This window comes from Phycodurus eques, chromosome 6, assembly GCF_024500275.1.
Source record: "Phycodurus eques isolate BA_2022a chromosome 6, UOR_Pequ_1.1, whole genome shotgun sequence".
NCBI classification, from domain to species: domain Eukaryota; kingdom Metazoa; phylum Chordata; class Actinopteri; order Syngnathiformes; family Syngnathidae; genus Phycodurus; species Phycodurus eques.
The window spans coordinates 16,826,010-16,846,477 of record NC_084530.1 but is presented as its reverse complement, the minus strand read 5'-3'; the positions used below and the strand labels follow the sequence as shown (position 1 = coordinate 16,846,477).

Genomic DNA, 20,468 nt, shown 5'->3' with positions numbered 1-20,468 from the left:
AGCGTGTGTTGTGTGTGTTTTAGAGGTCTTACTGAAGTGGTCCGGGGATCCAAGCGTGGAGAAGACACACGTGAGGAACTGCAGGCGCACCTGGACCTCTGCACTGTGACTGTACCTAAACAGGGCGCAAAGTCACTTCACAGTCTTGTGTTGTATCCAAACACAAATAGTGGGGCTTGCACAGCCAGATTAGAAGAAATTCAACCACCAAGCCAATCTTTTCTCAACTATTTATGAAAATGTGCCCGTGCGTCAACCCTTCTTAATATTGCTGAATTGTGACTTCACAATTTGACTAATTTACATCATTCCACCCCCTGCACCAAGTTCTCCACCACCTGGGAGGCTGGGTGAAGATCCAGAGCCACTTTCAAGCGATGGTCGGACCCCATTGATTGGCTCCACTAACTGACAAAGTGTAATTTGGACAGTTTGGTGACGAAGTACTACCGCCACCAAGGAAAATAAAATTGACTCTTGAGGTGAGGCTTGCTTTAGCAAAGTACCACTGCATGTTTGTCATTTTCATATTATTTGATCAATAACAGTAAAGTCATGGCCCACTGAATTTCCTTTTGAAAAACATTATACTGATATGAGCAAAAGGTCATAATTGTCTCTAAGAAAAAGTAAGTCATATTTTTCACATTTTTAATGCCAAAATATTTTTACCATTATGTCCCCTAAATGAAATGTTTTCTGAATATGCTAATTAACGTTGGGATATATTGGCTTTTTCTCCTATTGCTCAATATGCCTTTTCCATGAAAACTAACAACTGCATCTCAGTGTCATCAGAGTCCCTCTTTTTTTTTTTTTTTTTTGGTCCTCATGGTCCTTTGTCACTCAAGGTATCTTTACCGTTGATGCCACTTGAGAGAGCATCACTATGTTGTTGCAATACACTTAGGGTTGAGGGTTGTGTGTGGAACTAACCAGACTGACTTAATATGCATTAATTATTGTTTCTGCTGTAAGTTAAATATAGCATTGTTAAAACAGTTATTTGCGACTGTTTTATCACATCAAATGGTTTATATGTGCAAGTTTTAACTTAAGGTCCTGTTTTAAGCATGTAGCCTTTTGTTTTGAAGGGTTTGCACCTGAACCCAGCATTTTGGCACGAAAAATAACTTCACACGACACCAGTAAAAATGAAAGTAAAACGAAAAAGAGTAATGAATGGAACCAAATGCTCTGTAAAACATTGATTCCTTTACCTACCCACCGATGAGACAAGGTTAGTGTTTGTGATACTGTGAGACATTTTTGTGAATTTTGTCCCAATACATTGTGATGTAAAGTTGCTAGTTTGACCTTTGGTGAAGTTTTAGCTCAATGTTAAGCTTGTAATGAGACTGTTTCTACTTTATTTCCAGTATGATGATTTATATTTTATTTTTGTGTCTGTCATCAGCTCTTACATTGGTTTGAAGACTAAAACGCTAAAAACCATTAGTGCAAGAGTGCAACCCACCGTTCAATTTGTTAGCTGCCTTAATGTTGGCATAGATTATTAGTTATTTTTTCACTCACCCAATTGACTTGACTGAAGTTCCACGCGGTGTAGGCTGAGGCTCGGAGTGGGAGGCAGCACATCAGACACCTACACATCGTGAAAACTTCCTTTGCACAATATAATCTTAATCCAACACTTTTGTTCACCGCTGCCATTGGGCACAAGCGGGTCTTCGTACGCGTTCTTTTTTGTTGGTTTTTGCCACTTCATTGGTTTTCGCTACTTTCTTCTTCGGGGTCGGCGGACTATAGGCATCGAAACTGGGGACCGAAATGTTTTATTTAAACGATTCCTGGAGAACCAGACTGTAAGTCCCGGTTCCAATCGGTTCTCGAGTTCCAACCCTAAATACACTAGAGGGATCTGTGAGCTGAAGTACCAGGATGAGGCAGTCATTTTAGATTCACACAACAGCATACAGCAAAAATGTATTATTTCTGAATTTGTGTAAGTATCTGAACTATTGCATGTCTTTACCATGATTAGGATTGTATAAAGACAAGCGGGTAATTAGATTGAGTAGTTCGGATCATTTATGCACATGTACCCGCAGAGTTTGAAGGGCAGCACATAAATTGTGCAACTCACACGATTTCTATGAAGCCGTTTCTATCTTTACTAGGGCTGTCAAAGTTAAATAGTTAACTATTGATTAATCACAAAAAAAATATCGCATTAATTATGTATTAATTCCGTTTAATCACACAATTTGTTTTGATCACACACACGCCTTTAACCTGATCGTGGATGGATATCTGAAATGTGGTGAAGGTTGCTATAAGGTCAGTGATCAGGTCAATGCTGACGCCAGTGCAAATATAAGTGAGGAGACTCCGCCTGGTGTGGCAAATTTTGCTTCAAAAGTCACTGATGGGATTTTCGGGGGAAAAAGAAAAACAAAACAAACAAAAAAAAGAAGTAATTTGCATATAGTGCAGCGCTGGCCTTTTCAAAGCACAACAATTTTAAAATACCATCTCAAAGCAAAACGGGGTACTATGTGTGGTACATTTGGCACCTGTGATTAATCACGATTAATCAAAATTCAAAAGTGTGATTAATCTGATTTTTAAAACATTATAAATTGTGAGCCCTAATCCGTACTGTTATGCACTTTTGTTTTTGCTGTTATACAAGAAGTGCATTTCAGTGACCCACCACCATTTGCTATGTCAATAAAAATTGTGTTTACCATGAATGCTTAAAATATTAAACCATCAATAACTTTTTGAAAATAGGACTAAGTCTGGCTGTTTCAGCACGGGAGATATTTACTCATAATACCAAAGCGGCATAAAAAAAAAAGAAAATTGCTAAATTCAAATACATTTATTTTTTTAAGCAGTGTCTTCCGTTATTGATCAAATTATATGAAAATGACCCATACACTTTTTTGACATTTTCATTTGGGCGTGTGCTGTGACATTTTCCAAATGTCAAATATGTGCTACAGCAGTATCAAGTTTGGAAAACAGCGCATCAGAACTATCGAAGGAAGACTCACAGTGTAAACGTGTGGCGGTGCTGTCGGACCTCTTGGATGTAGTGTTGGAGGTTGTCAAAGAATAGCCTCATCATGTGCAGCTCCTTCTCAGCCCACCTGACAGAAAAAAATACCTTAGAGCAGTGGTTCTCAAACATTTTACACCAAGTACCACGTCAAAAAACATGTAGCTTTCCAAGTACCACCGTCGTGACCAACATTTAAATACAGTATCGTAGATTTTATCAAAAACAAGGAGGAGGTTTTAGTCCAAAAAAAAGTACATTTACTATTATTGTAAGCCATTGTAACAATGCACAATTTGGACATTAACACTGTTTAAATACAGGAAAATTAAACAAAACTTCCATCCATCCATCCATCTTCTTTACCACTTATCCTCACTAGTGTCGAGGGCTGCTGGAGCCTATCCCAGCTATCTTCGGGAGGGAGGCGGGGTACACCCTGAACCGGTCGCCAGCCAATCGCAGGGCACATAGAAACAAACAACCATTCGCACTCACATTTACACCTACGGCCAATTTAGAGTCTTCAATCAACCAACCACGCATGTTTTTGGGATGTGGGAGGAAACCGTAGTGCCCGGAGAAAACCCACCCAGCCACAGGGAGAACATGCAAACTCCACACAGGCAGGGCTGGGATTTGAACCCCGGTCCCCAGAACTGTGAGGCAGATATGCTAACCAGTCGTCCACTGTGCCAGCTAAACAAAACTTACTTAATTAAATTGTACTTAAAAATGTTTTTTAAAAAAATCTTAAAGATTAAATGCAAATGTATTTTACTTAAATTCAACAACTGAAACGTACTTACTGTACTTGAAAAATAAAATCTACTGTACAGTAAGAGTAAAAAATCTACTGTACTGGATTTAAAAAATAAGCCACTGTTACATGATGGTTGGACTCTCTTCCACTCTGGAGTTGCCCACGGTGAGGGGCGCCGAGCAGGTGTGGGTATACTTATTGCCCCCCAGCCTGTACATTGGGGTTCACCCGGTGTACGAGAGGGTAGCCTCCCTAAGCCTTTGGGTGGGGGGACAGGTCCTGACTGTTGTTTGTCCCTATGCACCAAACAGCAGTTCAGGGGACCCAACCTTTTTGGAGTCCTTAGAGGGTGTGCTGGAGAGCGCTCCGGCTGGGGACTCCATCGTTCTGCGAGAGGACTTCAATGTTCTGTCGTCTCAGGAGGGGGCAGCAGTGCACCATCAACACTTTGTATAGTGGGGATGGGGCGCTTCTGACCTCGACTCGGGACATTGCAAGGGAGAATACTTCGAAGACCTCATCAATACCTCATCAAAAAAAAGTTACATACTGCAGGTTTAAAGATTAAATTAATTGTATTTAAAATATAAATACAACTTAACTGTACTTAAGAAAAACATTCTGTACAGGATTAAAAAAATAAAGCACCTAAAATATTAGAAAGAAAATTAACTTCAGGATTAAATGCAAATTTATTGTACTTAAAAGTCAAATACAACTGAACTGTACATAAAAATGTAATGTACTTAAAGTAGAAAATTTACTGAATTGGATTAAAACAGTTTAAGACACCAAATAAAAGTTAAATAAGGCAACAAAACAACTCCAATTGATTTGACTGTTACTCACATGGTGATCCAGTGAGTGTCGTAACTGGATCCAAACTGCTGGAAAGTGCCAAAGAGCTTGGGGAGGAGTCTCAAGGAGACCACAACAGACCTGAGGGCACAACAACACGTGGTCCTCGTTAGAGTTTGTTTGGGGAAAAAAATAAAAATAAAACCACTACACTTGTTTGGTTGTGCTCCAGTAGGGTTCTCACCGGTGGTGTGCCAGGTTGTCCAGGCAGCCCTCGATGAAGCGCATGCGGATCTGCCGGTCGGTAAACCAGCAAACCAGCGAGCACAGCAGTTTCTCGGCCTCGTTGATCAGACCCTCGGACAGGTGGATCTGAAACACAAGCCGACTCGCGTCACCCCTGCAGCAGTACCACTTTCGACGGAGTTGACAAATATTGCGAAAAATATTGCAGATACTCATTCACTAACAAACACTCACGTGTACATAGGTACTCACACATAGTCACTCTCTAACATTCGCACTCTAACACCCGCACGCACTTACAAACCAAAACTCTCTCACTCACTCACAAACACACACACACACACTTGCACACACTCACTAAAACCAACACTCACTCACTAACCAACACTCACGCACACGTTGGTACTAACACTCGCACACGGTCACTAACCAAAACTCTCTCACAATGACTCATTCACTAACACTCGTACTCACTCAGCACTCACTCACTGAAGCTCGCACACACAAACAAACGAATGCACGCACGCATTCACAAACCAACACTCATTAACACTTGCACATACTAAAACCAACACTCACTTACATACTAACTAATCAGCGCACACAGCCACACACACACGTGCACTCACTCACTCACTAACCAGTGCTCACGCTGACTCGCACGCTCGCACTCACCAGCATTCGCTTGCAAACATCCACTTAACTATGAGGGGCCGCTAGGGACATTATTCAGGATTAGCTCTCACATTTACTATTAAAATGCTTTCTCACACACACAAACTACTGAAAGGCTCTCATAAGGACTACTCAAACACTCTCATACGCAGGAGTCTTGCTCTCATTAACACTACTCAAACACTCTCATACACACGAGTCTTGCTCTCATTAACACTACTCAAACGCAAGAGTATTGCTCATTAACACTACTCAAATGCTCTCATTAACACTACTCAAACACTCATACGCACGAGTCGTGCTCTCATTAACACTACTCAACGTTCTCATACGCACGAGTCTTGCTCTCATTAACACTACTCAAATGCTCTCATTAACACTAGTCAAACACTTATACACACACGAGTCTTGCTCTCATTAACACTACTCAAACGCACGAGTATTGCTCATTAACACTACTCAAATGCTCTCATTAACACTAGTCAAACACTCATACACACGAGTCTTGCTCTCATTAACACTACTCAAACGCAAGAGTATTGCTCATTAACACTACTCAAATGCTCTCATTAACACTACTCAAACACTCATACACACGAGTCGTGCTCTCATGAACACTACTCAAATGCGTTCACGCGAGCATGTCAATTACATTCTCGCACACATCACTAGCATTCACGAGTTCATGTCAATCATGCTCACATGTGAATAGTGTAAATCTTTTATTAGGTAGTTCAATTCAAAAAGTGAAATTATAGAGATGAATTGCACACTGCACACACTCAGAGTCAAGTATTTCATATTTAAAATACGTATTATTTTGATGATTGTAGCACATAGCAAATAAAAAAAATCCCCATATTGAGAAACTAAAATATAATGTCAAACGAAATACTGAATGAATTCAAGAAATAAATTGACTTTTAACATAGAAATTAGGCTGGAATTTGTCCTCTGAAGAGTATTAACCAGCCACTAACCATAAACCGAGAAGTCTTTTTGTGAATGTTTAAGCTTGACTGAGGACTGAAGTCACTGATATAGTATTTGAGCAAAAGGTAGAGTACCGCGTCATCGTCCTGCACCAGGTCCCACAGCAGCGTGTTTCCTTTTTTGCAGACATTGTCCAGGTTGACATCGGTCACTGCATGGCCGCCCGAGTACTGATGCTTATGCACGGCTGGACCTGAAAACCAAAAAAAAAAAAAAAAAACTCTTACAATTCTGAAAACACCCAAAAACCACTGGACCGGTGAGATATCAGATGTGGAGCAGAAAATTATCCACTTATTTTGTCGAAAAATTATTATATAACATCTGTGTGTGGGTTTCATTCTCCATTAGCTTTGTGTTCGACTAAACAGGCCAAGATTTCACACCAGGCATGTGCACATACTTGTCATTACGTTTCATTCATCGATAGGACATCTTGAACGTAGCTGGAAAATATTGCACAAATTTGTTTGCGCGTTATTTTATAATGTCACTTTGTGCTGGCTTGTTCTTTAGGCTAGTATGCCAACAAGATATTGTTTGGCTGACGAGAGCAATTATTTAACAAAAGAGAATTCAAGCTGTTTATTGTCACTCTCCGTTGAAGTTTACTGTCAAACTAAATATTAAACAAAGAGAATTACACCCCGAGTATTTAAAACCACCAAAAAACTTCGCTTCAGGAATGCCCTGCTAGCTTAATGCTAACACATAATGGAAAGCGGCACTTATGGGCAAACGGATAGCATCGCTAGTCGCGGTTTTGTAACCCTTTAGGCAACCGATATTTGAACACAAACGGTGGAGCAACACATGTAGAAAGGCAGTATCACAATACTAACAGGCAAATATTCTTTATACTCTGTGAAAAAAAGACTTATTGCAGCTTACTGAGTCACAAAATGATGACTACTTTGTGTGACTGTATAATACTGCCTCCCGGTTGTCAAGGCGGGCAACACCAGAAGGAGCAGTACAATGAATGGAGGCATTAAATCATGATGCAGAAATCGTTTTTCTCTCTTTCTTTTGTGACATTATATTAATTCATGTTATTGCTAGATGTTTTTATACAGTACAATATTATAGATTGCTTGTTTTTTGTGGGAGGCTCGAACGTGTTAATGTCATTTCAATTCATTTCGATGAGAAAAGATGATTTACGATATTAATATTTTAAATAACGAGCGAGGTCATGGAACGTATTAAACTCGTGTCTCAAACGCACCACTGTTTATACTTTTAGTGACAGTGTTTGATGACGTGCCGTGAGATTTTTCTGTCAAATATGTGCCTTGGCTCAATAACATTTGGGAAACACTGCGCGCGCACACTAAAATAAAAAAAAAAAAAAAAAAATGATGCCCACTGCACGCGCACACGGAAAAAAATAAAATAAATACATTTTTAAAAACATTTATGCCCGCCCGCCTTCGCCCACCTTGCACCAGGTGCTCGTGGTAGATTGATGCCAGGTTGGGGAGGTGCTGCTGCAGGTGTGAGCTGAGCTCAGCGTGCGAGTTTATGTGGACTAGTTCCTCCTCACAGCCCGATTCCTCACCGTCAAAGTCAGCCATGTTCTTCTCCGACTTGGCACTGACCTGCGAGCTGCTGCAGCTCACATCGTCAGCACTCAGCATGTCCTCCACCATCGGCCTACACACACATACATCATAAATAGGGGTCCACACACAGAGTTTTTTTTTTTTTTTTTTTTTTTTTTTAAACACAAACATACTGTACATGGGGTAAGTCTTGTTTAAAAAAAAAAAAAAAAAAAAAAAAAAAAAAAAAAAAAAAAAAAAACTAATAAATAAACCGGATTTCCAGCGCTAGGCCCAAGTACTTTAAGCCATGTTTCTCATTTTGAATTTTCCGGTTCAATAAATATCTGAAGTGCATCGGTGACTGGCTTTCCATGCCCAAATTCCAGGGCATTAAAGTTCCTTAATTGCTCCAATTTTTATTTATTTATTTATTTATTTTTACACTTCACTCTGGCAGCAGCTTATCTCAAGATCACTTGCAACAACAAAAAACAAAACAGTAGATCAAGTGATTGATGTTAAGGGGTGTAACGAAGACTTACCCTTCGTGATGGTGGTGGTGATGATGGTGGTGGTGGTGGTGCTGGGGGCCAATGAAGCGACGGCAGTTAAAGATCTCGCCGCCCATTGCCTCGCCCAGGAAGTCGGCGGGCCGGGCCACGCAGGGTGGCTCCTGGGGCACCTGCCCCACCTGGCAGGAGCCGATGTCGGGCGTCTGGGGCACCTGTGCGGACGAGGATGCCACACACGTGTCCATCATCCTCATGCGGCTCTCCAGGGAGGTGGACGCGGCGGTGGCAGCCATGATGGCGGACGTCTCTGGGCTGAAGGGGAGAACCTTGGGTTTGGCGCCATCGCTCAGAGCCTCACCCGCCTTCCTCTTCCGTGACTCTACTTGTTCCCGGGGGTCCTTCTGTCAGAGATGGGGGACTCCAGTCACAAATTAGACTGATAATTTTAGGACTGGCTTGGATAAAACGTAAGTCATGTTGTTGAAGCCAAAGTCAAGTGAACTCTTTCGTAAGTGTTGCCCGTTTATGTTTTAAATCTGCTATTTGTTTTGTTTTCCAAAGTTATTTTTGGTGTAGTGTGCCAGTCCGACGTGTTCGTATTCAGTTCGTGTTTTGTATTTTATAATATAATGTGCTCATAACATTCATCCATCCATTTTCTACACCGTATAACAGCTTTCATGAATTATGAGCCCAGATTGTGATCTGTGTTGCCTTTAATGTGACATTTTGCAGAAGGCAACACACTTTTGCAACGTTGAACTGATTTGCAGTTGTCTGTGTGACACGCCGAAGCAACTGTGTTGTACATACCTCCATGCATCTGTCAGTTTTGTTGTATTTTGTTCGTTTCTACATTTACCCCCCCCCCCCCAGTGTTCCAATCACTTCCATGGCCATAGGTGTATAAAATCAAGGATCTTGGCATGCATTAGGCATTTGTGAAAGAATGGGTCGCTCTCAGGCGCTCAATGAATTCCAGCGTGAATCTGTGATAGGTTGCCAGCTGTGTCGTAAAATTTCCTCGTTCCTAAATATTCCACAGTCGACTCTCAGATGTATTATAAAAATGTGCAAGCTTTTGGGAACGACAGCAACTCAACCACAAAGTGGTAGGCCACGTAAACTGACAGAGCGGGATCCGTGGATGCTGAGGTAAAGAGGTCGGCAACTTTCTGCCGAGTCAATCGCTACAAACCTCCAACCTTCATGTGGCCTTCAGATTAGCTCAAGAACAATGCGCAGAGAGCTTCATGGAATGGGTTTCCATGGCCGAGCAGCTGCATCCAAGCCATACATCACCAAATGCAATCCAAAGCGTCAGATGCAGAGGTCTAAAGCATGCCGCCACTGGATTTTAGATGCGTGGAGACCCATCCTCTAGAATGATGATTCATGCTTCTCCATCTGGCAATCTGATGGACGAGTCTGGGTTTGGCGTTGCCAGGAGAACAGTACTTGTCTGACTGCATTGTGCCAAGTGTAAAGTTTGGTGGCGGGGGGATTATGGCCCTTTAGCTCTAGTGAAAGGAACTCTGAATGCTCCAGTATACCAAGAGATTTTGGACAATTCCATGCTCCCAACTTTGTGGGAACGGTTTGGAGCTGGCTGCTTCCTCTTCCAACATGACTGGGCACCAGTGCACAAAGCAAGGCCCATAAAGACATTGATGACAGAGTCTGTTGTGGATGAACTTGACTGGTCGACCTCAACCCGATAGAACACCTTTGGGATGAATTAGAGCGGAGACTGAGAGCAAGGCCGTCTCGTCAAACATCAGTGTGTGACCTTACAAATGCGCTTCTGGAATAATGTCAAAAATTCCCATCCTTCCCAGAAGAGTTGAAGCTGTTGTAGCTCCAAACGGTGGACTGACATCATATTGAACACTATGGATTAGGAATGAGATGCTACTTAAATTCATATGTGAGTCAAGGCGAAAGTCAAAGTGAATACTTTTGGCAATATAGTGTATATGGTTTAAGGTTTATCCTGAAATTTCACTCCAAAGGCCATACTTTTTATGAATAGTGTACTGTATGTTGTGACTGAGCAAGATAGTATGAATTAACCCAAGTGATGACTTAACTCAACTTGCTTGAAATTTAGTGGGACTCCGCTTGACTTGAATTTTTGCCATAGTTAACTTGGGACTTGCTTGAAACAAAGGTTAGATTTGAGCCTTGTTACTTGAAAACATTTTCATGTCTTACTCTCACCTCATCCTTCTGCGACCCACCATCAGCAGGCACCTCTTCTTCCTCGTCCTCTTCTTCGTCCTCGTCGTCATCCTCCTCCTCGTCTTCCTCCTCTTCTTCCTCGTCATCATCCTCCTCCTTCAGGGCCTCGCTGTCAGCCATGTCGTCAGAGTGGACCTCGCTCGCGGGGCTGCCAGCCGATTGGCTGGCTCTGCTGGAGGCAGCCTCGTTGCTAGAGGCATCACTGTGGCCGCTGGTGCTGCCTGGCCCGCTGCTGCATTCCTCGGCGCTGTTGGCCGTCTCGTCAGAGCTGCCCTGCATTGACTCCTGACAACAACAACAACCATCACCACGCGGACGCGAGAATGTGACAATATTTTACAGACGTAGACGCCAGTACAAGAAGCACCAATTAGATGTCTTGTTTCAGCCATTCTATAATGCTCATTATACAGTATAGGTGCAACAATTAATCGATAACTATTCCATTTTAAAATTAATTGACAACTATTTTGATAATTTATTAATCGATTAGAGACCTCGCTTAACTAAAAATTGTCCAAATCCTCTGAATTTCAGCCAGAAAATATTCTCAAAATATTTGTAGTCCTCCATGGAAGCAGACTTATCTTTGTGTTCAATCAAAATAAGACATTCACAGATCTGCTTTTTCTTTGGTAAACTATGATCAACATTTTTGCCTATTTTCTGACTATGTTATGGACTAACCCATTAATTGAATCTTAAGTTTGTTTGTGCATTTTTTTGCAGTTAATTTGAAATGTCCCGTTTCTTTTAAATAAAAACATTTCCTGTTGTTCAATAAACAGATGGAAATAAAAAGTTTGATCCGATTCATTAATTGAAAAAAAAAAAAAATCGACAGATTAATCGATTATTAAAATAACAGTTAGTTGCAGCCCTACTATAGTGTCTCACAAATGAGTGCACTCACATTTTTGTAACCATCTTAATGTTGTAATATCTTGATGAGACAACACTGAAGAAAGGACATACTGCTACGATGTAATGTATAGCTTCTATAACAGCGTACATATACGGTCACCTCAAAATTACTCAACACACAGCCATTAATTTCTAAACCACTGGCAACAAAAGTGAGTAAATCCTATGTGAAAATGTCTACATTGGGGCCAATTCGCCATTTCCCTCCCTTGTACCATGTGATATGTTTGTTTTACAAGGTTTCAGATGTGAATGGGGAGTTATTGCATCACACTCACTCATAACGGTCCCTGGAAATTCAACAGTGGTGTACCTGAATGACTTCAATGAACGAAAGTTCATGAACCCATTCATATTTTGGGCGAACGTGATGAACGTTATTGAGAACGTGTTCATTCTGGCGTCTGTGAACGGTTCTCAACTAAAGTTTATTCTCATTCAAGAGTACCAGATTTTGTTAGGGAAATTCAGGACAAAGCCCTTCTGAACACACTATACAGGAGCTTCCATATGTTGGGGGAATAAACGATGTAATTGGCAACTGATTCAGTGCGGCCACCATTCATGTTTACCTGTGTGAGGTGCGTTCAATGACACTCTGTAAATGGGAGAAAATGTGTTATTTGTTAGGAAACTTCTTGTGTCAGAATGCTTTAGTTAAAACACTGTACAATCACACTGTCATATGGAATTTTGTTTTGTAATATAAGCAGAGGTGGGTACAGTAGCCAAATATTGTACTCAAGTAAGAGTACTGTTACTTTAGAATAATATGACAAGTAAAAGTAAAATGTAGTTCTCCAAATATTTACTTAAGAGTAAGAAAGTACTCAATGAAAAACAAGAGTAACTTGTGATTTTTTTTTTTTTTTTAATAAATCAGAACATCAAATAATAATAATAAAAAAAACATATGGGAGTCGACACACACCTTCCACCATTTAAATTTTTAACTGCCCAAAAACCAACAACACATACTTTGGGCCCAACAGAAACAATATTTTTTCTTTATTCGCTGAAATGACTTCATGAAGAAGCGGTTTGCTGACCAGATTTAGTGATTGTGTGTGTGGGACACCATAGGGATAGTGCTAATTTTGCCATATCCACTGCCAAAACAACAATAGAAACATCTACAACTTACCGCAAGGTGTTTTCTCAATTTGGAAGGGGCTGAAATATCCAAATTTAATAACTGCATGATAAAGCTGTTGTTTTTTGGAGTCTGTAAAATAAACAGTCGCGCAGGTGTTTCCCCCCCCCCAAAATTAGTAAGTTTGATTGGCTCGTGAAGGCTACGTGCGCGGTCATGCGACTGCCTTGTGTCCTCTGGTTGGTAAATTGGAGTCAAAGGACATTGGTGATCCCGTTTGATAGGCGGAACAGGCTCCCTTTGCGGAAGTCGAAGATTAAGTCTAAAAATAGACGTGCACACGCAAGAATGAATAAATAAAAGTAGCGAACAGTATGCCGATCATTGTAACGGAGTAAAATTATCGATCCTTCTTCACATAAATACTCAGGTAAAAAGTATGGTGCATTTAAAGTACTCTGACAAATATGCTTACTTGAGTAAATGTAGCGCTTTACTACCCATCTCTGAATAGAAGACTAGATAAGAAAATATTTTGTTAATATAGTCAGCCACAGCTGCTAAGAATGCCAAGTTATCAGTCCTTTCACCATCGTTCCTGTCATACTGTGTTCCATGTTTTTGTTTGCACATTAAGGACAAAAGTCCTGTTTTTGTTGTAATTCCTCATTTGAAAAAGGACCACTCAGTTTTTCCTCATGTTTTTGAGATTGTGTAGTGAAGGCTACAGCTGGCTACTAGCGTGGACTGAACGGGTGACAACAATTGAGAAATTATTGCCAGTATTTTGAGGGTAATAGCCCATCATTTTTGGAACGGTGAACCGAACTTTGAACTAGTTCGCAGAGAAAATTAAGTTTCACATCACTGAAGTCCAATACGGAAAAGAACTCTTCAGGATGTAGAAAAAAAAATGGTTGCTCTAAATAAAGATGCCGAGGTTACAAGAAGGTTGCCAACTTTTTTTTTTTTATACTGTTATCGGTATCAGATCGGAAGTGAAAACGTTAGATCGGAACATCCCTACCACTCACAACAGGCCTCCACAAGGCCCACCAAATTGGTTGAGTGCCAGAGGTGGGAGTAAGTCACATATGTGCCAGTCACCTTTTGTGTTGGGGGGGGGGAGGGAGAAACTATTTCTGAACGAACTATGCTGTGTACTTTGTGATGACAGCCTTGCAAGTCCTACGGTTCTTAAGAGAACACAATTAAGCAAAAGCCAAGACTGTTTTCTGTTGGTACAATATAATTAGATGTGTACCTAATGGAGAATGAAAGAGATTCAGAATTAAGGGAATAATACACGACATAAAAATTTTGCTCTCTTTCAAAAAGAAGTAATGTGAACAAAATCTGTATTCCTCCTGTGTCCTCTACTTTGACTTTAAATCAGTGATTCTCAACCAGTGCGCCAAGGCACATTAGTGTGCCGTGAGCGCTCTTCAGGTGTGGCGTGGGAAATTATTACATTTTATTGCTCGAAATTTTTTTTATTTACAATCTTTGTTCATCTATTTATGCCAGTGAGGCATAGTGACCGACAGAACAAATAAATGCTCTTCTATTAGATGGGAGGAAGTACATACAGTAATGTATCCACTTTTCGTTTGTTGGTGTGCCGTGAGATTTTTCAATTGTAAATATGTGCTTTGGCTCCATAAAGGTTGGAAATCACTGCTTTAAACACTTAGGGTGAACAGTACAGAGCTATGGGGAGTGTGGTAAGGAAGTGAAGAAAGGGGTCCAAGCAGGTAGGAACGGGTGGAGGAAAGTGTCATGTGACAGAAGAGTCTCTGGCTTATCGGTGGGGACGGGAAACATTAGATGTTTTGGAGACAACGTTAGAGAGACCAGACTTCGATGGTTTGGACATGTCCAGAGGAGAGATAGTGACGATATTGGTAGAAGGATGACGAGGATGGAGCTGCCAGGCAAGAGAGGTCGATGAAGACCAAAGAACTGGTTGATAGATGAAGTGAGGGAATACATGAATGCTTCCATGGAAAAGGATGACACGCTGTGGCGACCCCTAACGGGACAAGCCGAAAGACAAAGAAGAAGTCGGTTTGTTCTTAAAAGCACTGACTCTGGACAACTGACAATTGTCATTTGATTAAAGTTTGTTTCATATGCTGTGGTCTCAATTTTAAAAACATAGTGCAGAATGGTTTAACACAGAGCCGACGCAACAGATGACATTTTAATAGCGGAACGTCAATAAACGAGTTCAGTAGTGTGAAAATTATATTCACGTAGCTACTCACAATTTGTACTGTACTTACAAACACTGGAAGGCACTATTGCCAACATTTTTAATCGCTGTGATCGTAATGCAGCGATCCCATACAGCAGATGTCTCCAGATTTTTTTATTTTTCCTCCACAATGCTAGCAACGGCGCTTCACTTCTGCTTTCTGCGGTTGGCATTTTAGACGCTACTTTCTGCAAGAGTGCATCAGAAAGAGAGAGAGGGGGAAAAAAAGAGACTTTTGCCTGCTGATGTGAACCGAAAGAAAAGGTTCGGTCAATTATCATAAACCATTCCACCCCTAGTTACGTCACTTAGTACTAAAACTTTCAAAATCACATTTTTATTTTTAATTGTCCCAAACCAGTCTATGAAACTTAATGTTTGACCGGCTAGCTAAACTGGTAAATTAGCGGTCTTTGTGACTTTTGTCGTGACGGACGAAGTTCGAAGTAGTTGTTGTTGTGTCTTTAATGCAAGAATTGCAAGCCATGCAGGTGGTTGCCATCCTCTTTTTGCAGACTTCATCGACAACATAAAATCCTTCAATCCCAATTGTATTATCATTGGGGCTCCTTCCTTCATTGTTCATGTAGGTGGCTATGTCACACTGGCAAGTGCGCAACAACGCAGACTGTGTTGCCAGGTTGGCGCGAACGACCCCCCCAAAACGTTTCTTTTTTTTTTTTTTTTTTTAAACAAAAAAAGAAAAAGAAAGGCAAACTGTCAGTCAAGTCGAGTCTCTTGGCTACCAAGTCAAAGTCATTATATCCAGGGGTTGTCCTTGGAAAATAGATGACATATACACCACACACTGCATCGAATTGGTCTGCATGCCTAGTAAGGATAAGCTGTACACAAAATGGATGGATGGAGTGTCATGGTCTGGGGCTGCATGAGTGTTGCCAGCACTGGGGAGCTGCAGTTCATTGAGACAACCATAAATGCCAACACACACCATGGGGCATGACTGCTTCCCTTTGGAAACTAGGCCACATGGCACTATTCCAACATTATGACGACACCAAATCCACCTCCAAGACAACTACTGTCTTGCTTAAGAAACTGAGGGTGAAGGTGATGTCCTGACAGGGAGTGCTTCCAGACCAAAACCCTACTGAGCATCACAGTGAGGCATCCTCAAACAGAAGGTGGCGGAGCACCAGGACTCCACCATCCACCGGCTCAGTGATGTAGTCATGGCAGGTCGGAAGGGGATTACAGTGGCAACCAGTGAAGCTCTGGTCAACTCCATCCCCAAAAGGGGAAAATAATGATGGCCACACAAAATATTGAAACTTGGGCCCAATCATGGGGTGTATTCACTTTTGCTGACAGCTGTTTATGATTTTGTGTGTCGAGTTATTTTGACAGGACAGTAAATGTACACTGACATTGTAGTAAAGCACTTTTTCAGTGTTGTCCCGTGAAAAGACAGAATCAAATATTTACAAAATTGTCAGGGGTGTTTCTCTCTTCTGTGAGATACTGTATATACACACACAAGTGAATCATAAGACAGACCTCAGTGTCAGAAAGCCTCTGCTGTCCGCGCTTGCTTCCCGCCATCATCTGCTCGTCAATGTCGCTGCCGGCGCTGTGCTGCGTGTCGCTGCTGTCGGGACTGGCAGCCGAAGAGCCTGACAGAGACAACAGCAACACAAATGTCACAATTACGTCAAGTATGCCGCCATAGTGGACATATGATGGAGATGAAGTGGCTTTTTATTGTCTTGTATCCAAAATGTTGGGTGCCTGGAATGCCTGCCCAACCATCAAGTGTGACATTAAACAGCCATACAAGTTTTTTACCTGGCTATTTATGAAAATGTGTCCATGTGTGAGATACTTATTATTTTATGAATACTGAGGTCACAGTTCTGACATAATCCCACCCACATACCATGTTTCGCCACCCATGATTTGTCAACTAAGCTAAGCGAAGATCTGCCATTTTCAAGCAATTGCCAGATTACACTGCGTGAAACACAGTCATGTCAAAGCAAAAAGCTCAGCAACGCTGTTTTGAGTTTTTGCTGGATGCACTGATTAGCATTAGCTTCTGGCAAGCAGCACATTAGCATCTAAAAAGCTGCACTGCGGGTTAGTGAACAGAGGTTCTACTGTATATCTAATATTTATTTGATAATTTACAATAAATCAATGTACCAATTATTTAATGAATACAATTATACACTGCAAAAAGCAAGATCCTACCTTGTGAATTTATCTTATTTCTCTTGAAAACATGTTACTGTACTTAGCATGAGACAGTTTTGACATTTTCTTAAGTCAATTAATACTAGTTTTATTGGCAGATTTTTTTGCACTAATTTTTGGGACAAAAAGTCTCGTTTGACGTGAAACACACGGAACTAGAATGAATTGACTTGATAAGATTCTTAAAATAAGATTTAATATCTTTAAACAAGTTTTTTTGTCTTGCTGAAAATTTTGAAAAAAGTATACATTCGAAAAAAGATACATTCATTAAGAAAGATTTAGATTTTTGCAGTGTAGATATCAACAAATTTATGGGGGGAAACGGATAAATAAAACAAACATTACAGGGCCCCTTACATAAGCTACATAACATTTGGTCACAACCTGGCGGTTTACGTCGCACGTGAGGGTTGAGCGTGCTGTTAGTGGCCTGATATCAGCTCTGTGACCTTCATAAGCGTTCCCACGAGTGTGGTACAGACCCTTCTTGTTGCCCATGGCCATGTTGGTGTTGAGCAGTGAGGCGAAGGAGCTTTGCTTGGACAGCTGGGCCTTGGCGGCCAGGGCGTTGTTCCACAGGGCCTTGATAAGCATGGAGGCCAAGTAGAGCGTCTGCAAAGCCACAACAGTCTCCGTTAGCTCACACGCTCAAACAGTTGGGGGATTAGCAACTCCATACACTCATCTACTTACCTACTTAATTTACACAAGTCCAAATTCTGAGTTGCGCACCTTGAGTGTATTATCACAGTTCATCATTGGAAACCCTAGTGTATCGCAGATTTTTAAGTGATTTTTTTTTGTGTGTGTGTTTTTAGTTTTTAGTCCAAATTTAGAGTTGCGCACCTTCATATTCACATTGTGCCACAATATTCCAGGTATCACTGAGCTTTACTAGATGACATGCAGCGAAATTAAGAGCAAAAACAACAGGCAGGGAAGGTCCCCAACTAATCTCCAGTAACTGGTTGTTTCCACAGAGCAGAGAGAATGTCCCTTTGAGTATGGTTGTAGGCTCTGTTTGTATGTGTTGCTGCTCTGTGTGTGTTAAGTAGTAGCTGTTTGAAGGTTTATAATTACCGTAACTTCTATGCTAATATCCATTACCTGTCTCTGACATTTCACTTTATGTTAGCAACAAGCTCGCGAACTTGGGTTAGACGAAATGGCAAAGTTTGGTTGAACATTTTGGTGTGTAAATATGTTTTATTCTCTTTGTTTTTCTGTGACAGTTTTACAGTAAACTTGAAGTCAGAGTGACAACTAAACAACTTGAAAAAAGCACACTTTGCCTCTTATTTGGACAACTGTATGAGTGAGAGTCTTTCGTCAAAGTGACACTGTATGATAGTCTCCCATTTCTTGACAGCGAGTGTGAGAACCAGCATTAAAGAATACTTCCAAAAGTAGGGCTGGGTATAGTTGAGAAACTCATGATTTGATTAGATTTTTTTAAGTTGCGATTCAATTCAATTTCAATTCTTTTGGTTATGATTCAGTTAAATAGATTTAAATGCCAAGAAGTAGAATTACACAGAGTACCTCTTGACAATTTTTAAAGATTTATTTTCATGCTCATGTGAACACGTTTCATGTTAGCTCCCATTACTGAGCAATTAAACATCAGAAAATAAAAATTTACACTAACAAAAAAAACATGCTGTCATATTTATTTTACTTCCATAAACTCAGAAAAAGTAAAATGCATGTAAACATAAATACCAGTAGTATTTATTAACTTTTGGAAATTGTGATGAAAATATAAATTATGCCTAGCACAGCCTCCAAAGGACCTCACTTTTGTCTATTTCCTGTGTTCCGGATACACGCTTAGCACTCACCACTGGCCAGGAGATGAATTGATTCAGAAGATTTGCTAATTCGATATTGAATTTGGGAGGGGACTATTGCAATGCATCGATTAATTGATATTTTTACCCACCCCAATCAAAAAGTGTGTTTTAATAGTTTTAAATGTGTTTAAAGCATGTGGGAGGGGTAAAAAATAAATAAATAAAACAGCTTTTTATATTTTCTCTCGATATCGCACCTTTTAACATTTAAGGGTGTTTCCGGAACATATCCCCTGTGAAAAACAGGGGTTCCCTTTACTGTATTATAATATTTATTAGGAAATAGGCTTTTGTATTTAGAAGCGTACATTGAGACAGTATTGACTGAAGAGAGCGAGAGAAAGAACAGGCACTATGAAACGCGTGAATAGAAAAACGGCACAAAAATGTTTTTTAGGGTTTTTTTTTTTTTTTTTTTTAAAACTTGCAATTAAAGACATGAGCATCCTTCTGGAATGTAACTCGTTTTTAAGTTGCGGACTATCTGGATTCAAAGAGATGTTGGGGCACCTGCTCGGTGTGCGCGCTGGGGTGCAGGCTTGAGACCAAGTTGAGGACGTGACGGAGGGGCACTGGGTCCAAGTTCTTGATGAGGGAAGGGAAAAGGTCGTGGATGTAGCGGCTGCAGTGCTTCAGCTGAGACAGGAAGCACAGGTTGTTGATGAAATACGGAATGGCACAAATGACTAGAACAGTGGTTTTTAAGCTATAGTACCACCTCAAAAATATGTTTCTCTCCAAATACAGTGGTGCCTTGAGATAGGACCACCTTGACGTAAGAATTTTCAACGATATGAGTTGTCGCCTGACCAATTTGTTTTGTCTCGGGTTAATACCTGAGATACGATAGTGCTTTACACCCCCACCGCTAGATGGCAGCAGCACAATTTACAACATCCAGACAACATTCACATTTGTTTCCTTGCAGTGGAAGTACAATATCAGATGGGGGCAGTAATTCATCATTAAGATGGCTTGCCAACTACCAACAGATCACAAAGAACAAAAACAAAAAAGGAAGGAAGCACAACACATTAGGTACAGTTGTGTTTTGTGCTCGCATTTTCTGTTTGCAGGTTATGTGAAGAGCAAATGTTATTACTGTGTGTTTTTACACAGTACATTACTGTAGAGTGAAATACTTCTAATGAAAAAAAATTACATTTATTTGGGGGGGCTGGCTAGAACAGGCATCACTGTACCAACATTGAAATACAGTAAAAGTACATTTAATATTATGGTAACCAGTTTGAACATGAACACTGCGCTCAAATATGGGACAGTTAAAAAACTACCTAATTTAATGATAATATTGCATATA

At 40.6% G+C, this 20,468-nt stretch overlaps 1 protein-coding gene across 3 annotated transcripts in view; it reads right to left on the bottom strand.

Annotated features, from left to right (window-relative positions):
• Nucleotides 1–20,468, bottom strand: part of usp34 (ubiquitin specific peptidase 34) — a 110,142-nt gene that overhangs the window by 74,405 nt on the left and 15,269 nt on the right. Inside the window, exons 11-21 of one of the 3 annotated variants that reach the window (XM_061680643.1) lie at nt 19,658–19,783; nt 17,777–17,906; nt 16,596–16,711; nt 10,783–11,088; nt 8,593–8,963; nt 7,945–8,159; nt 6,578–6,696; nt 4,834–4,961; nt 4,641–4,730; nt 3,024–3,119; nt 33–115 (exon numbers count right to left, since the gene is read on the bottom strand). In XM_061680643.1, coding sequence (XP_061536627.1) covers nt 33–115; nt 3,024–3,119; nt 4,641–4,730; nt 4,834–4,961; nt 6,578–6,696; nt 7,945–8,159; nt 8,593–8,963; nt 10,783–11,088; nt 16,596–16,711; nt 17,777–17,906; nt 19,658–19,783 — 1,780 coding nt within the window. The remainder of the gene's footprint in view (nt 1–32; nt 116–3,023; nt 3,120–4,640; nt 4,731–4,833; nt 4,962–6,577; nt 6,697–7,944; nt 8,160–8,592; nt 8,964–10,782; nt 11,089–16,595; nt 16,712–17,776; nt 17,907–19,657; nt 19,784–20,468) is intronic. The other 2 variants (XM_061680645.1, XM_061680644.1) reach the window with 2 other exon arrangements.